The sequence below is a fragment of the Cornus florida genome, unplaced genomic scaffold (genome assembly GCF_030987335.1).
Source record: "Cornus florida cultivar Cherokee Brave unplaced genomic scaffold, ASM3098733v1 CherokeeBrave_3.0.0_Hap2_Chr09, whole genome shotgun sequence".
Classification (NCBI taxonomy): Eukaryota; Viridiplantae; Streptophyta; class Magnoliopsida; order Cornales; family Cornaceae; genus Cornus; species Cornus florida.
This window is the reverse complement of record NW_026775579.1, coordinates 53,339,363-53,354,698: the sequence shown is the minus strand read 5'-3', so window position 1 is coordinate 53,354,698 and position 15,336 is coordinate 53,339,363. Positions and strand designations below refer to the sequence as shown.

The 15,336-nt window shown below is 37.4% G+C and overlaps 2 protein-coding genes across 7 annotated transcripts in view; one reads left to right on the top strand and one right to left on the bottom strand.

The window, feature by feature from the left end:
• Positions 1-15,336, top strand: part of LOC132273953 (vacuolar protein sorting-associated protein 9A-like) — a 55,055-nt gene that overhangs the window by 7,824 nt on the left and 31,895 nt on the right. For 2 of the 6 annotated variants that reach the window (XM_059775076.1, XM_059775074.1), the window contains exons 5-7: positions 4,435-4,611; positions 5,941-6,328; positions 6,484-6,725. In XM_059775076.1, the coding sequence (XP_059631059.1) occupies positions 4,435-4,611; positions 5,941-6,328; positions 6,484-6,686 (768 nt within the window). In that variant the 3' untranslated portion in view covers positions 6,687-6,725. Of the gene's footprint in view, positions 1-4,434; positions 4,612-5,940; positions 6,329-6,483; positions 6,779-6,806; positions 6,949-12,235; positions 12,348-15,336 lie in introns of those variants that run through there. The other 4 variants (XM_059775073.1, XM_059775078.1, XM_059775077.1 and 1 more) reach the window with 3 other exon arrangements.
• LOC132273952 (PHD finger protein At1g33420) lies at positions 6,954-12,724 on the bottom strand. Its single transcript, XM_059775072.1, has 5 exons — positions 12,213-12,724; positions 11,502-11,646; positions 11,134-11,349; positions 7,889-8,491; positions 6,954-7,800 (listed from the first exon to the last, which is right to left on the bottom strand). Exons 1-5 carry the CDS (start codon positions 12,529-12,531, stop codon positions 6,954-6,956), a joined length of 2,130 nt encoding a protein of 709 aa, XP_059631055.1. The 5' UTR covers positions 12,532-12,724.

Below are 15,336 nucleotides of genomic sequence, written 5' to 3'. Positions count from 1 at the left end.
TTCATCCTTATTCCTGCTTGTCTATACCCCGACCCCAAAGAAAGAGCTAGTGTTAATGATCTGGTTTCACTTAGAGAATGAAGTATCACTCAAAATTATTCATCACATTGCTTGCATTGTGAAACTTGTTCAAAGTTGAAGGCTAAATTTTAGAGAGGGAGAAGAATTGACTGTATATTATATCATATACCAAAGGATGAACATAAAATAAGGTGAATGGTGAGTGCAATGCAAGAAATGAATCTGGACCTATTGTGTGTCTAGGTAAATACATCATGTGTAAAATATGAAAGCAGTAATCATGCCCCTAATTAAGGAAAGTTGACTCTGAGTTGTATGCACGACACTCCACTCAAGCTGGAGAGTAGATGTCAATGACTCCCACTTTGCTGCAGGTTGAATTGATAGCATGCTTTGGAAGAGTTTTAGTAAAGATATCTGCGAACTGATTACCAGATGATACCAATGAAGTCACAATTTCTTTGAAAGTCACCTTAGAACGAATGAAATAGCAATCAATTTATTTGGTTCACTCATGGAAAATCGGGTTATTGGCAATGTGAATAGCTGTCTGGTTATCGTAATAGAGAAGAGATGAATCTTGAACAAAAAACCCGAACTCTTATAGCAAAGTTCTCAACCAAGTTAGCTCACTCGAAGTATGAGTCATTGCACTGCTTCTGACTTTTCCAAGTGACTAGATTGCCTCCTATAAAAGTAGAGTAACCAGTCGTCGCCTCTCTGAAGGTGAACCTGCCCAATCAGAATTAGCTTCGATGCATAGATGCCATAGAGAAGACCACGACCCAGAGCTCTTTTGAGATAGTTAAGAATCCGTATAACCGCGTCCATGTAGGGAGTCGTGGACCAGCCATAAACTCACAACACTGACTGCATAGGTAATATCTATCTGGTCGAGTAATGGTTAGGTAAATTAGCTTGCCTACAAGCCGTCTGTACACCTCTAGATCATCAACCAAGTCACCAACATCAGGGAATACTTTGAGAATAGTCTCCATGGGTGTTGTTGCAGGTTTTGAGCCAAGATAACCTGTATCCTTAAGATATCATAAATATATTTTCTTTGAGATAAACAGATACCTTTCTTTGATGTTGCAACCTCAATACCAAGAAAATAACGGAGCTTGCCCAAGTCTTTAGTGAGAAAATTCGAACCCAATGATGGATCAAGGTCTGAATCCCCTTATTGTCACTCCCAGTAAGGACAATATCATCCACATACCACCAAAATTACAATGCCACATTTTGTCTTTTTAAAGAAAACCGAATGATTACCTTGACTTGTAGTCATGCCATGAGCAACTGCTACCTTACTAAATTTATCAAACCATGCATGGGGTGACTGTTTTGAATCCATAAATAGATTTTCTGAGATGATAAACGCACTCTCCCTTGGACTCAAACCCAGGAGGTTAAGCCATGTATACTACCTCAGAAAGATTGCCATGTAGAAAAGCATTTTTGACATCGAGTTGATAAAGAGGCCAGTCAAGATTGGCAGCAAGAGATATTTATGTGAATAGAGTTCAGCTTAGCCACAGGAGAAAAAGTCGCAGTATTGTCAATAACATAGGTCTGACTGAAACCCTTAGCAACAAGGTGAGCCTTTAAATGATCAACAATGCCATCAAGATTCTCTCTCACTCTGAAAACCCGAATGACAACCAACAACATGAGCACCTACAGGCTTTTAAAGTAGATCCCAAGTATGATTCAATTGTATGGCATGCATTTCGTCTTCCATAGCTTTCTGCCAGCTGGGGTGGGAAAGAGCCTCCCTGTATGACTTAGGAACAGTAGCAGATGTCAAAGGTAAAGAGAAAGCTCGAAAAGAGGGTGACAGACGATCATAAGAAACAAAATAAGAGATAGGATCATCAGTACAAACCCTTCTAACTTTGCAAAATGCGATGGGAACATCAAGATTAGACTCAGACAGATGAACAACCGGATCTGTAGGCGCAGGGGAAGATGGTGGAGGCCGCAAGGAAGGCTCTACCCATTGGCACACACAAAATGTTACATTGGCGCACACAAAATGTTTTCTAAGAGAAGGATTGTGGCACCTATATCCTTTTTGAGTGTGAGAATAACCCAAAAACATTCATTTTTGAGCTCGAGAATCAAGTCTGTCCCGTTTTGGATTTAAATTATGAAACAAACGCACCCAAACACTTTTGGAGGAAGAGAAAAGGGGTCTTTATCAGGAAACATCATCTGAAAAGGTGATTTTGCTTCAAGGATCTGAGATAACATTCTATTCAATAGATATGATGCAGTAAGAACTACTTCTCCCCATAAATGTTTAGTTACATTCATTTGAATCATTAGAGCCCGGGCAATAGCAAGAATGGGTTCATTCTTTCTTTCAGTAATTCCATTTTGTTGGGGAGTATCAACACAAGAAGTTTGATGGGTGACACCTCTGGACTCAAGAAATTACTGAAAGAGAGAATCTTTATATTCAAGAGCATTATCAGTTCGAAGAATATGTAACTTAGTATTCAACTGATTAGTGATCTCAGCATAAAAAGATTTAAACACATGAAAGACTTGAGATTGATCTTTAAGAACATATAACCAAGTTAAATTAGAATAGTCATCAATAAAGGAAACAAAATAACAGGCACGAGCCAATCCAGTTGTTTGGGCTGGAAACATCAGAGTGATACGGTTTAAAAGAAACCCTATCATGCTTGCCAAGTTCACATATTTCACAATTAAAACTAGAAAAATTAGGTAAGGAAGGAACCATATGCCGAACACTATTAGACGAAGGATGCCCAAGTCGACAGGGCCACTGATACGGTGAAGTAGAGGTATTTAGTGCAGATGAAATAGGCGAATAAGACGGTTGAAAGTAGTAGAGCCCATCCTTCTCAAAGTCCCCACCAATTATCCTCTTTGTCATTAGATCCTGAAAGTCACAGTGAGTAGGATAGAATATTACTGAGCAATTTAGGGCAGAGGTAAGTTTAGGAGCTGATAGCAAATTAAAGGGAAATTGACGTAGTAGATACAAGATAGAATAGAAGGTTAGACTAGAGGTTCGAATGGTACCGATTCCTTGGACTAGAGACTTGGTACCATTAGTTATCATGGCATAAGAGGGAGAAGACATACGAGAAATATCATAGAAAAGAGGGGGGTTTCCTGTCATATGATCGGAGGACCTAGAATCAATGATCCAAGGTGTATCGAGTGAAGAATGAAGATAAGTACGCTTGACAATTGAATCATACTCAGCCTTGGAGATATGAATCTATTCCTCAGTAGCAGGATTAGTGTTCTCCCCCTCAACCACAACCGGATTTGCCCATTCAGGCTTGCCGTGAAGTTCCCAACAAGGATCAACTGAATGGTTAGTACGGCGATAGTTTGTACATGTCCTACCACCACGAACACCTCTGCTAGGGTGTGAAGGACTACGGCCCTCTTGGCTACCTCGTGAAGGATCTGATTGAAGGTAGTTGGAACCCTTCATTTTGGTAGTAGTTTTAGAACTGGAAAAGAGAGAGCCCGTGTTTTCCGATTTGTCACCAATGATAGTAGAGGCGAGACAATCCAAGTACAAGTATGAAAAACTACTGAATTTTGTGCATGAAATCAAGAAGAAAGGGGCAATTGACTTTTGAACATGAAATCAAGAAGAAATGATATTCATTATTCACTGGTGAATTTTGTGCGCACGGGATATTTTAATGCCATGATGTTTCTGATTATGCCTAACGAGGCATGTTGTCACTGCTTCTTAATCAACAACATCATCTTGTAAAAAGTAACTTGTATATTTATGAACAGCAATGCCATCTTGGTCAAACTGAGCAAATTCAATTTAAAGTGAACTTTTGTTGCTTCTTCTCGGGGGTCTGAACTTTGAAGGTGTCAAATCCCATCATTAAATCTTTGATTCGTTCAGTGAGCAGTTTTCTCTTTGCTTTGAAGACAACAAATATCTCCCAAGGTAGCTAAAGAATGGGGTGATTGCCACTATTTCTTTTTTGGTTAAATATTGCCATTGTCTTGACACAAGTACTATTCCAACTTAAGTTTATAATCTTTGGAGAACATGTCTAATCATTGGATGAAGTCCTGGAAGTTCATTTTGATAGGCCAACAATGAGTCTGTAGTGACTCAAACATCTCTATAGTTAATTTTATCTTCTATTTGTTATTTTTTCAATGCAAATTTCTGATTTTATTTGTTAAAAATTGTTTATTGTTTGCATCTTCCTTTTTTGCTTAATGAGTATCCGTTTTTTTTCTTCTTAGTTGGTACTCACACACACATGCTTCCATTGAGGCTCGAATCCCTGACCTCCCTTTGGGAAGTAGGGGCCTTGTACAACTAGGCCACTGGCCCATTGGTTTAATGAGTATCCGTTGTTTTGTTCTCTTCTTTTTTCCCCGCAGCTCGCAGAGAAAGAATTGCAGAAAATCAACGCTTTCAAAAATCCCCGTGAGAAGCTTCTATGTGTTCTGAATTGTTGCAGAGTCATCAATAATTTGCTGCTTAATGCGTCAATGTCAGAAAATCGTGTATCTGGAGCTGATGATTTTCTTCCTATACTTGTATATGTTACCATCAAGGCAAGCTCTCATTGGTAATAAGCCATCTTCCAATCATTACACATTTATTCAAAATTCTAGGTTCTTTCATTAATATAGTCAAACACTGGAGTGGCCAAACATTACCTTCTAAAGATCAGACATCTAAAAGATATGGACTTCTGCATTCATCATATAGTTTATGACTTTGCATCAATTTGTGTCCTATGTTTAATTTCTAACGTGCTCCTTGCATAATTAAATCATGTCTTTCTTAAGTTCACTATCTAGTGTCCTCGTCATTAGTGATGAGGCCGTAAAAGTGTTCTCAATTGCTAATATGTTCTATCATCTATGTTGGTTGCACAAAATGCATTAGTGTAGCCTTTGTCAAGACAGTAAGGTGATACAGTTTATTATGGTGATGTTTGTAATTATTTTATTATAAATTCAAGTACCTTTGAATTGAGATTCTTCTATGATGGTTCTTGTTGCTATCACGTTGATCTAGAATGCTTTGCTTAATGGGTAATAATCTACAACAATAGGTGCAACAGGATGATTGAGAAGAAAACATATCTCACTTATTTAGCATAATTACTAATAAAAAAATAAACTAATATTTTAAGGTCTAACTGGAAGGGTCTGAATTTTCAGTGTGTGTGTTTGTGTATTCTTTTTTGTCGTTTGTATAGCTGTAATGCATCTGTGAACCACACCGTCTTCTAGTCAACATTTCCTTCTTTATGTTATTTGAATAGTATAAATACCCTTTGTAATTCTTTTGATATTTAAAAAAAAAAAAATTCTTCTTCTCTCTGCCTCTCTAACGTAAGATTCCAGTAGGTTTCTTGACATTTAAAATTTTGTTACTTCTTCTTTGATCTTTGATGGATGTCATACTAACACCAACTTCTGTCAAGTGTGTGAACAAATAAGTACCTTTCTTTTTCTTTTCTTTTCTTTTTGATAAGTTTCTTTTTCTTTTTCTTTCTTTTTCCCAGTAAACAAACAAACGAGTATCTTTATATCAAGAAAACAGCTTTCCTGAAAAAAAAAAAAAAAATTGAATTCTTCCACCCTTGCACATCTGCATTTGTTTTGAACAGTGCTAAACACGACAAGCAATTTTAGGGTTTTTAGAAATTGCTGTAGGTGCAATATTAGTTGCTTTTTGTTGTTTTGACTTTTGGTTCTGAAAATTATCAAAACCAAATCCTTTATAAATTGTAAAGTTCCTTATTGATGATGATAGCAGTGTTTTTAAAAAAATGGGAAGAAAATTGCCATGTTCCTCCTTGTAAATTCTTGTTGCTTTCGTGATTGGTCCCTGATATGAAGTTTCTAAATCATTGACCCTACTTTTGACAGGCTAATCCTCCTCAGTTGCATTCCAACCTCATGTTCATTCAATTGTATCGAAGGCAGGCAAAACTTGTCTCAGAAGAGGCTTATTATTTCACAAGCCTTGTCTCTGCCAAGACATTTATCCTTGACTTAGATGCCAAGTCTATTTCTATGAATGAAACTGAATTCCAGGAAAGCATGCAAGCTGCTGGATTAGTCTCTAGAGGGATACGAATAGAACCCCCTTCTGCATGGGACGAGATAGCAGCTATGCCAGTTCTTTCAACAAGAATATTTAATAAAATGACACAAACAGAATCCTCAACCGCATTGGATAAGATTGCAGCCTTCATGAGGCAGACAGCTCCTGGCCCTTCTACTGGGATACATGATAACAAAACCGAAATAAGTGGTGAGTTCCAAAATGCCCAGGTGCTATTGTGTTCTCATTAATTTACTGATAATATAATTTAACTATTTTGTTCTAAGGATAGAACGTCTAAAATGGTTTCCATGCAAAAATACTTTTTAAACCTTATCTAAAAGCAATTGCTTTGGTGATATCAGGTGAATTGAACTATCCTTTTATCGAAGCAGAGGCTGGTGAACTGACAGTTGGAGATGTGGAAAGATTGCTAAGTTTGTATAAGGATGTAGTAAAGAAGTATACAGGCCTGTGCAAGGTCATTGGACACTTTTCTAAGTCCCCTCTAACTCATTTTGAGGAAACTAATGTCCTACAAGCACAGCCTGAGGAAAAAATGAAATAAATTACAAGACAATGGAATGAAGAAGAGCTACAACAATTTGTAAGTACACCATGTTCTGATGGTTCTATAATTTATTGCTTTAATTTCTGTGATTTCTTGTACAATTGCTATTGATCACAGGCCACAACAAAAATGTCGCTAGCTGTATCTGTATCGATATGAAAACCAAACCAAGGCACAAATCTGGGCGTATGATGCACAATCCTTCTTTGATTTCTCATTTAAGTTTATATACAATACAAAACTATACATTTATAGGAAATACATTCAACTAACATTAAAATTCACTCTTAATTTAGTACGAAGCCTAGGGCTATTAGCTATAGCTGATTCATCCCTGCAACTTCTGCTGGACAGCAAACCACTACTCTCTTCACTAAACTGCACAACCTTCTTAGATACATTTGAGTTTAAACATCTCATGCAGATAAAATTTGCAGGGATTTCATCATAATTATCAATTCCAGCACACCTTGTGTGCTGCCACACACCACAAGTGTCACAAGCCAACATCCTCTCACCGTCATCGTCCCTAGCCCCACACATGCAATCTACCGTCCAGTTCTCAGTTCCCCTTTCGGTTTTAAAGCGACTAAGACCATGTGTTCCCTGGCACCTTCCTCGAACTCGAACTGACCCAGTCAATCCGACCAAAAGTTTCAATGTCATGGAATCATCTATAGGACCAAAGTCAAGAATTTCATCAGTTTCAAACCTCTTAAACATGGCATACACTTCTCGAAAAGCTTTAGTAGCTTCAAGTTTTAAGTCAGCAACAGTAGCATTTTCTGGCAGGACAATAAGTTCTGGAGGTGGGACCGAGTCTTCTTTAGAACGGCCTGCAAGTTCCACATGACACCAGAGGTTGATAGCAAAGGGTTTTGTAGCTGCCATTTTGTCAGGTTTGTAGTCTTTTACAAATTGCTTGCAGTCGAGGAGTTTAGTAGCTGATTCAGCCACTAGTTTTCTTGTTGCTTGAGGCCTGTTGTTCACCATCGTTTGTGGATGGAGAATAGAATCGTATAAAAATTTCAAATCACGAATGAGATGCTCTTCTGATGGGATATTTGAGTTTGAGCAAGTTCCTTTGTGTACGAAACCACAAGGTTCAAGCCTGTTACCATAAAAGAGCAAGTAAAGAAGAAATTATTAACTTGGTAGGACAAAAAAAAAACTTCCAAAGGAAATTTTGGCTCATTTACCTGTACTCAATGGCAGAAGAACCGGGATTGCATCGTTGGCTAACCACCATCCCATTTGTTGCTATCTTCCCTCCCAAGTGCTTGAGGCAGTAATCAAGATGATTTGGTGAGGCTGCCTTGCAAAGGGCACCCTTCAGAGCACGTCTTGACACCCAGCTAGAATCATTAGCCGCTGCTAGCAGCACTTTGATCATACCTTGCTCTACACGTTCAACATCCTCTCTCATCCAAGTGCACAATACATTCATAGTGCTGGACTTCTCATAAATACCAGTTTGTGACCCATGAATTTCACGTATCAGCCTTAATATGAAGCTGAAGAGATCCCCTAACGATACAAGATTTTGTTCTGATATGGACTGGTAAAATGCAATTAGAGTCTGCAGGTCCGTCTTGGGTCTACGGCCTTGATAGGAAAAGATGGATAAAGGTATGCTGGAGAGAGTTCTAATTGCAATTTGGTAAGCACTTTGTGTGAGAGCATAGCTCCCAGCACCAAACTCATAACCCCAATTACCATACCAAGGATGGCCGCCGGTGATTGCATGTAATAGTCTGTATTCCATCCCATATTTTCTTGAGACATCCATCACACTGACTTTTCTGCTCAACAAGAGAGTAGGGAAATGAAATCAAACGTGCGTGAATAATAGTTTCCATAAATCAAGGACATTGAAAAAATTCAGTTGCAAATGCCTTTTATTATTTTTATAATTATATTTTTATATTCTTCTTATATTATTGGTTTTGATTTTTATCCTCCTCTCTTCCCCTTTGACCAGAAAGGTTGGTGGTTGTTGTGGAGTTTATCTTTTATTATTGGTTTTGATTTTTATCCTCCTTTCTTCCCCTTTGACCGGAAAGGTTAGTTGTTGTTGTGGAGTTTTTGAGTATTGGTTTGGCCACATTAAAAATCTTAATTTAAAATTTGCAAAGATAACCGAATAGATGAAACAAGAACTAATGATCGAATATTTTGGTTTTAGTTTAGAGCATAAGAATTTAATTGGCTGAGGGATCTACATCACTTTTAAGAGTCAAAGTTCTTTGCATGCAATTATTAACTTGTACAAAAATGACTAATAATTTTTTTGCGCAAATGAGTAAGTGACAATGAAGGACCTGGCATTGGTAAATCAAATATTCTCTCTCCAGAATGGTATTCTGTGAGTCTAGGTAGATGCACGAGTGATTATATGGGAGGTCCACATTTTTTTTATCATCAAATATTTAGGAATGTGAAGGGTATAGATAACTAAACCAATTAAAGATAACTGCGGTATGTTAAATGATGGGACTGCGTGGTTATTGTAATTGTTGCATCCTTTGTACTCCCTCTCTCTTTTTCCTCTCTCTCTCTCTCTCTCTCTCTCTCCAGGGGCTATCCATGATTGTCTATCATTTGCCAAACCCTCAATTCCATAATTTTACTTAAACTAAAACTTACAATCATGAAAACCCACATTTAATGTGTGTGTATATATATTTATATGTATATAAACAGTTAAAGACAATTGGAAAAAAAGAAAGAAAATGTGGCCCCAGCACTCCTCTTAGAGCTAGAAAAGCTGTATGGCAATAACATTTGTTAAAATGACTAGTTTGCCCTCACATGGAGAGCTTTTAAGATAAGTATTTATGCGTTTGCAATGATGGAAACCTAACACTTCAATTCTACTCAACCAAACCAATTGTCTCTAGCCTAGATGGTATTATTAGCTCTCCTTTCCTTTTGGGGTTGAGTGTTCAGCGGACAAAAATATATAATAGGTGTGTGTGTTTCTTCGTAATCTCCTTGAATGCATGACTGTAGATAAGTCTTTACGAGCAAATATTGGATGGTTGTTCTTCCCTTTAAATGAAAAAAACTTCATTGCGTCAGTTGCACACTGCAACGGGCACATCCGGATTGTCCATATTACATACATGCTCGCTCGTGTAGTAAAAATAACACGGACAATCCAGATGCACCCGTTGCACGGTGCAACAGGCGCAAGGAAGTTTTTCTCCCTTTAAATAAGACGTTAACTTCCTATTTATACCAATGTTTGTTCCTTTGGTGGAAGGGGCAAAAATGGCGAAGCATTAATGTGCTCCTCACCATTTGAGGGCTTTTCATTAAATGCGAGGATAAAAAGGGAGAACAACCATCCAATATTTACTCGTAAATGCGAAGATAGAAGGTTTGTCCAGGAAGGTTCTTGTCTTTCCTTTTTTACAGGTTAAGTGGGGCCTCATTGTCCCAAATAAGGGGTGAGGCACATTACTCGGCGTTCCACGAACTTTAGCCACTAAGCCAACACCTTTTAAGTTCCCGGTAGATATTTATTGGGGGTTCTTCCCCTATGAAACACTGCTATTGATTGGGGGTCCCTTCTTGTGAGACTGTGAGTGTCACGAGGAGAGCTCCTCAAGAAGTTTATCCGCAGAGAGAAACTCTTCCTAGAAGGGGTTTAACCATAAAGAGGAGCTTATCCTAAAATAGGTTTATCGGTAAAGAGGAACTCCTCTAAAAAAGGGGTAATCTGTAAAGACCTCCTCCCATAAGAAGTTCATCTGTAAGAGAGGAGCTCCTCGATTGAAAAGGTTTATCCGTAGAGAGGAGCTCAGACCTTGAGGACCTCAAAGCAAGATGAACTCTGAAAGTAAGAAAGACTTTGAAACTAAACGGACCCTTGAGCTCCTCAAGATATGAGAAACTCTAAAAGTAAAAGGGCCCTTGAGCTAGAGCAACCCTTGAGGTAAGAAGAGCTCTAAAAGTAGAGGGCCCTCCTTGAGCTTCTCGAGATAAGAGGAACTCTGAGAGTGCCCTAGAGCTCCTCAAAGTAAGGAGGTTTTGAAAGCAAAGGGACACAAGGAACTCTACGGGTAAAGGGTTTGGTGTTGGGCCATCTAGCACCCCCACTGTGATTCCTACATCAGCTTTCCACGTGGCATTAGAATTGACACGTGGCGCTGTCTCAATTTTCCACACCCACAAAATGGATGGGGACTATTAACAACAAATGTAAGAGGTCTATTAGGATTAAACCAAGATTGGGTGAATTTAGAGCTGAGCCAAATCTAAAACAATGGCCGAGTGAGGATAACTTCACCTAACTTAAGGTGCATAGTACAAAGCCCTTCTTTGAATATGGATAACAATCATAAGAATCGACGAATTAATAGAATATGTCAAAATTTTACATATGTCGCCGAGTAATTGAATAAAAACCAATATCACAAGCATAAGCGAGAGCACAAACCTGACAGCAAGGGTTGTACAGAGCCTATCCCAAAGGTTCATTAGATCACTTCCACGGAGGAACTTGGAGCCACCTTCTTTGCCATTGAGTGTAAGAAGGTGGCCATAACCATTGGAGTGAATAACACCATGCAGAAGATGTGTGTTATCCACCAGTTGAAGATAAACCCAATTCTCAAAGTCATGTGCCGGGGCCTCAGAGCCGCATAACTTACATCTTCAAACAGGTAGATATCAAATAAATTAGAATGTTTAACCTAATCTAACAAAGTTTGGTCACTTCTATTTTACTTTGGTTATTCAGTTTTCGATCTTCAATTCGAGTTTTATTACAACTGATGAATGAATGTTATTGGAAAATTCCTCTACCTTGAATCAGACAGCTGCAATGTATGTCCACAAATTGTACATTCCTTTTGATATCCTTCTGCCTGTAATGGGCTAAAACTGCTGCCCTCCTCCTTCCTGATAATGAAATGGTATCGCTTTCGGCAAACCGGATGCCCACTCCAACCTTCACCAACAAAAATCAAATTAAAACCAAACAAATATCTATTTGTAGTTCAAAACACTCTTTGTTCTTTATTTATTTATATATATATATATATATTTCAAAACACTCCTGTTCTTTATTTATTTATATATATAGGGTCACAACTGTGCTAAAAGATTTTTTTAGCACAGTTTGACCCTCCAAAGTAGTAAAATTTATAAGTAGGATATGTGTCTGTGTCCTAGCAGTATCAATCCGTTACTTTTCTTGAAAAGGCCACGAGTTCAAGGTTGTGTGTGTGTGACTATTAACTATGAAGAAAAAAATAAAATAAAAAAATAAAATAAAAATTAGTCTACAATCTTCAACTATTTTTAGAAAATTGAAGAATGTTCTTATTTGTGTTTTTTGCGTTCAATGTTGTAGTTGGGTTAGTCCAGTAATGGGTCATGTCTTACTATTGGAACTATTTGAACCTAAATACTACTACTTGCATAAAAGCTTTTTCTCAGCAACCAAACAAATCTTAACATTATTATTATTTTTATCGTTGACTCCGTGTACAACTCGGAAAGAGTTAAACTCACCGACGACTCGGCACTGGTCGCAGTAAACAGATCTGGATCTGGTGACATCCTCCTCAACGATGTAGAGAACGACGACGGCCGGAGCACCGTCGTCGGAGACGGGGCCGCCGATCCCTAACTGGATCTGCCACGTCATGAGGCAAGGGAAGAGGGAGGGCGGGAAGGTTAGACGGGCATGCTTCGAGAGGAAGCGCTGCACGCTCGACCGGAAGGGACCGCCGTATACGGCGTCTCCGGCTGCCGGAAAAGTGTAGAAATCGTATAGATTTGTGTCGACCATCCTCCTCATCCTCTTCACCGGTCTATAGTTCACAACCATGGTGGATGATGTTGATAAGTGTTACTCTTGCTGGGTGTGTTTGTGTGTGTGATATAGAGAGTCAGAGAGATCAACGGCTGAGCAGAGATCTTGATGGAGAGAATCAAAGCGATAGGATCATGAGAGGTTGATAGGTGTATATATATTATTTTCAAAAGGCGGTTTATGATTATTATAATTTATTCTTTTAGAAAAGAAATAAAGAATAGTTGGCATAGGAAAATTGGTTTCCTTCTTTATTTTTAGTTTAATTATGGTTCTTTACTTTTTGGATTTGGATTATACTTTTTTGAGTTTAAAAAGAATAAAAGTCTTTCACTTGTCTTCTTGCTGTGAAACGTCGACCGTTGGATTCATAACGACACATCACAATATCTCGATCTATCGGTTGTAGGTGCAAGTTAACGAGAGTGCTTTAGTAATAATTTGTTCTTCTAAAAATTGATAATTTTTTAGCGGATGAATATTATTATTATTAGTATTATTATTATTACTATTATTTACCTCTAACCCCTAGTTTGGATTATATGATTTCTCTTTTCGAGGAAGCTGAACTTAGAACATGTGAATAGATAGGAATGTTAACAGGATGAGTATGGGTAATCATGTCTATTCATTGATGATTAGGGGATCTCAGTTGACTGCTGATGTGGTCCAATCGTTAATAGACATATAATCTATTAAATCAAAATAAAAAAATTAATAAATAAAGAAAATAATATTTTTGGGAATAAATTCAATCACTCGTCTGTTTTATTTATTTATTATTTTTTTGATTTTGTAATTACGTGATGTGCGCATTTGTAATTGGATAACATCAACGGTAATTAGAGATTGCCTACTCACCGGTGAGTAGAAAAGTATTGTCATAAAAAAAATACAAACTCACAATATACATATATATTTTATGAAAAACAATTCAAATTTAAGATATATATATATATATATATATATATATATATATAGTATACTCAAATATTTAAGAATTGTAATAATAAAAATGTTGTTAGAATTTAAAATTATCATAAGAAATAAAAGGAAAAAAAATGATAGCTAATAAAATATATTATATATTTATTTCTGATTTGGCGGGTTTTAAATTCTCTTACCAAAAGGTCCTAAACCTATCCCAATAGGGGGTGGTGCAGGTAAAATTGACACCCATAGTTATAAAGTAATGTTATTAAGAGAGTCATGTGATAACTGAGTAAGATTAATTATGTTTTAACCAACTTTTTTTTGGGTCGTGTTGGGTAGTCGAAAGGTTTTTATCCTTTTAATAAAGTGGATGAATTCAATATTGGGCCATCTATTCCATTAAATAAAATAAATAAAAAATTAACCTTTCGGCTACGCTCAAATATAGATAAATGTTGGATGTTAGAGTTGCTCTGCACAATCAACTGAATTTAATATCAGTTGTTATGGCGGAAACGCAAAATAAACAACGTTGTTCAAGAAATAAATAAGTAATCACGAAGAATAAAAAAAAATCACATACAAGAACACAAGATATACATGGTTCACTCAAATCTTAGGGTTACGTCTATGGAGCACATCGAACAAATTCACTATAAAAAAGATGAAGATTACAATAGAGAATTTTCTCTCAATCTCTTTCAATTACTTTTTCTTGTATTGGCATAAATTTATCTCTAACTCTCACATACTCTAAATTCATATTAGAGTTGATATTTATACTGTAACGACCCGAACCCGTAGGTTCGAACCGCTAACCGGGTCCTTACCTGAACCCGAGGTTACCTAAGTCAATGCTATTAAATTCGGTGCTATTACACCATTAATACATCTTAATTCTGATCCATGAAGGCCTCAAGTGCCCTCTCATTACTTAGGATTGGTTAAGCCAAAGAAGGGACACGAATCACAAAACAGCAGCAAACCGGTCGATCGAAATGGAGCTTCGGTCAACCGAAATAGCTCCTGTACCGGTCGCCATTTCGGTCGGCCAGTTGTGATTCAAACAGTAACCGAGGCTATTGGAAAGATCGGTCGACCGAAATGCCCATTTCGATCGACCGAAATGGTCATGCGAGCTAAAAAAACTGCAGAAGACTGCTGTGGCCTTGAAACTATACAAAAGGGTTGTTATGGCACCTTAAAATTGAATAATTCCCTTCCATACATATATGAATTCATAGAATACAACTTAGCAACACCTAACAACATCACAATACATGAATCATTACATGAACTAACGGCCATTATCAAAGTACTCGAATTAATGTAGATTTACAGGCCATGAAACAAAAATCAAAATTTTATAAGAGAACCACAATTTACAACTTCAACAAGTGATGCTTAGACTTTACAATAAGAATTTGGTTCATATATCCACACAAAAGACATCAAAACACTAGTTCCAATCCAGTTTAGAGTTGTGGTGGGTTGTCGTTCGCCAGTTCTTTTCCCGAACCTGAAAAATGTTAAAATAATGGGGTGAGCATAAGCTCAGTAGGAAGACACGCTTCTTATAATACCGTGAATCCATATAAAGAATAGATAAAAAGTAAGCGGGATCATACCATAAGGAATACATATTAATAACTACAATAAGCATATAATCAAATATCATCCAATCATAAATACATCAAATATGTTAATGAAATGTGATGTCATGCCAATGTCGCTCCCCTTTTTTCCAAAACAATTCTTTTTGCCGTTCCAAACTGTTAATACAATTCGGTCCATATCACCTTTATGGCACCACGAGGGAAGGATTGATTAGCTTTCCCCGACTACATGGCATTTCCATGGCGTTGTCTGGGCCTAGGTAGTTCAACC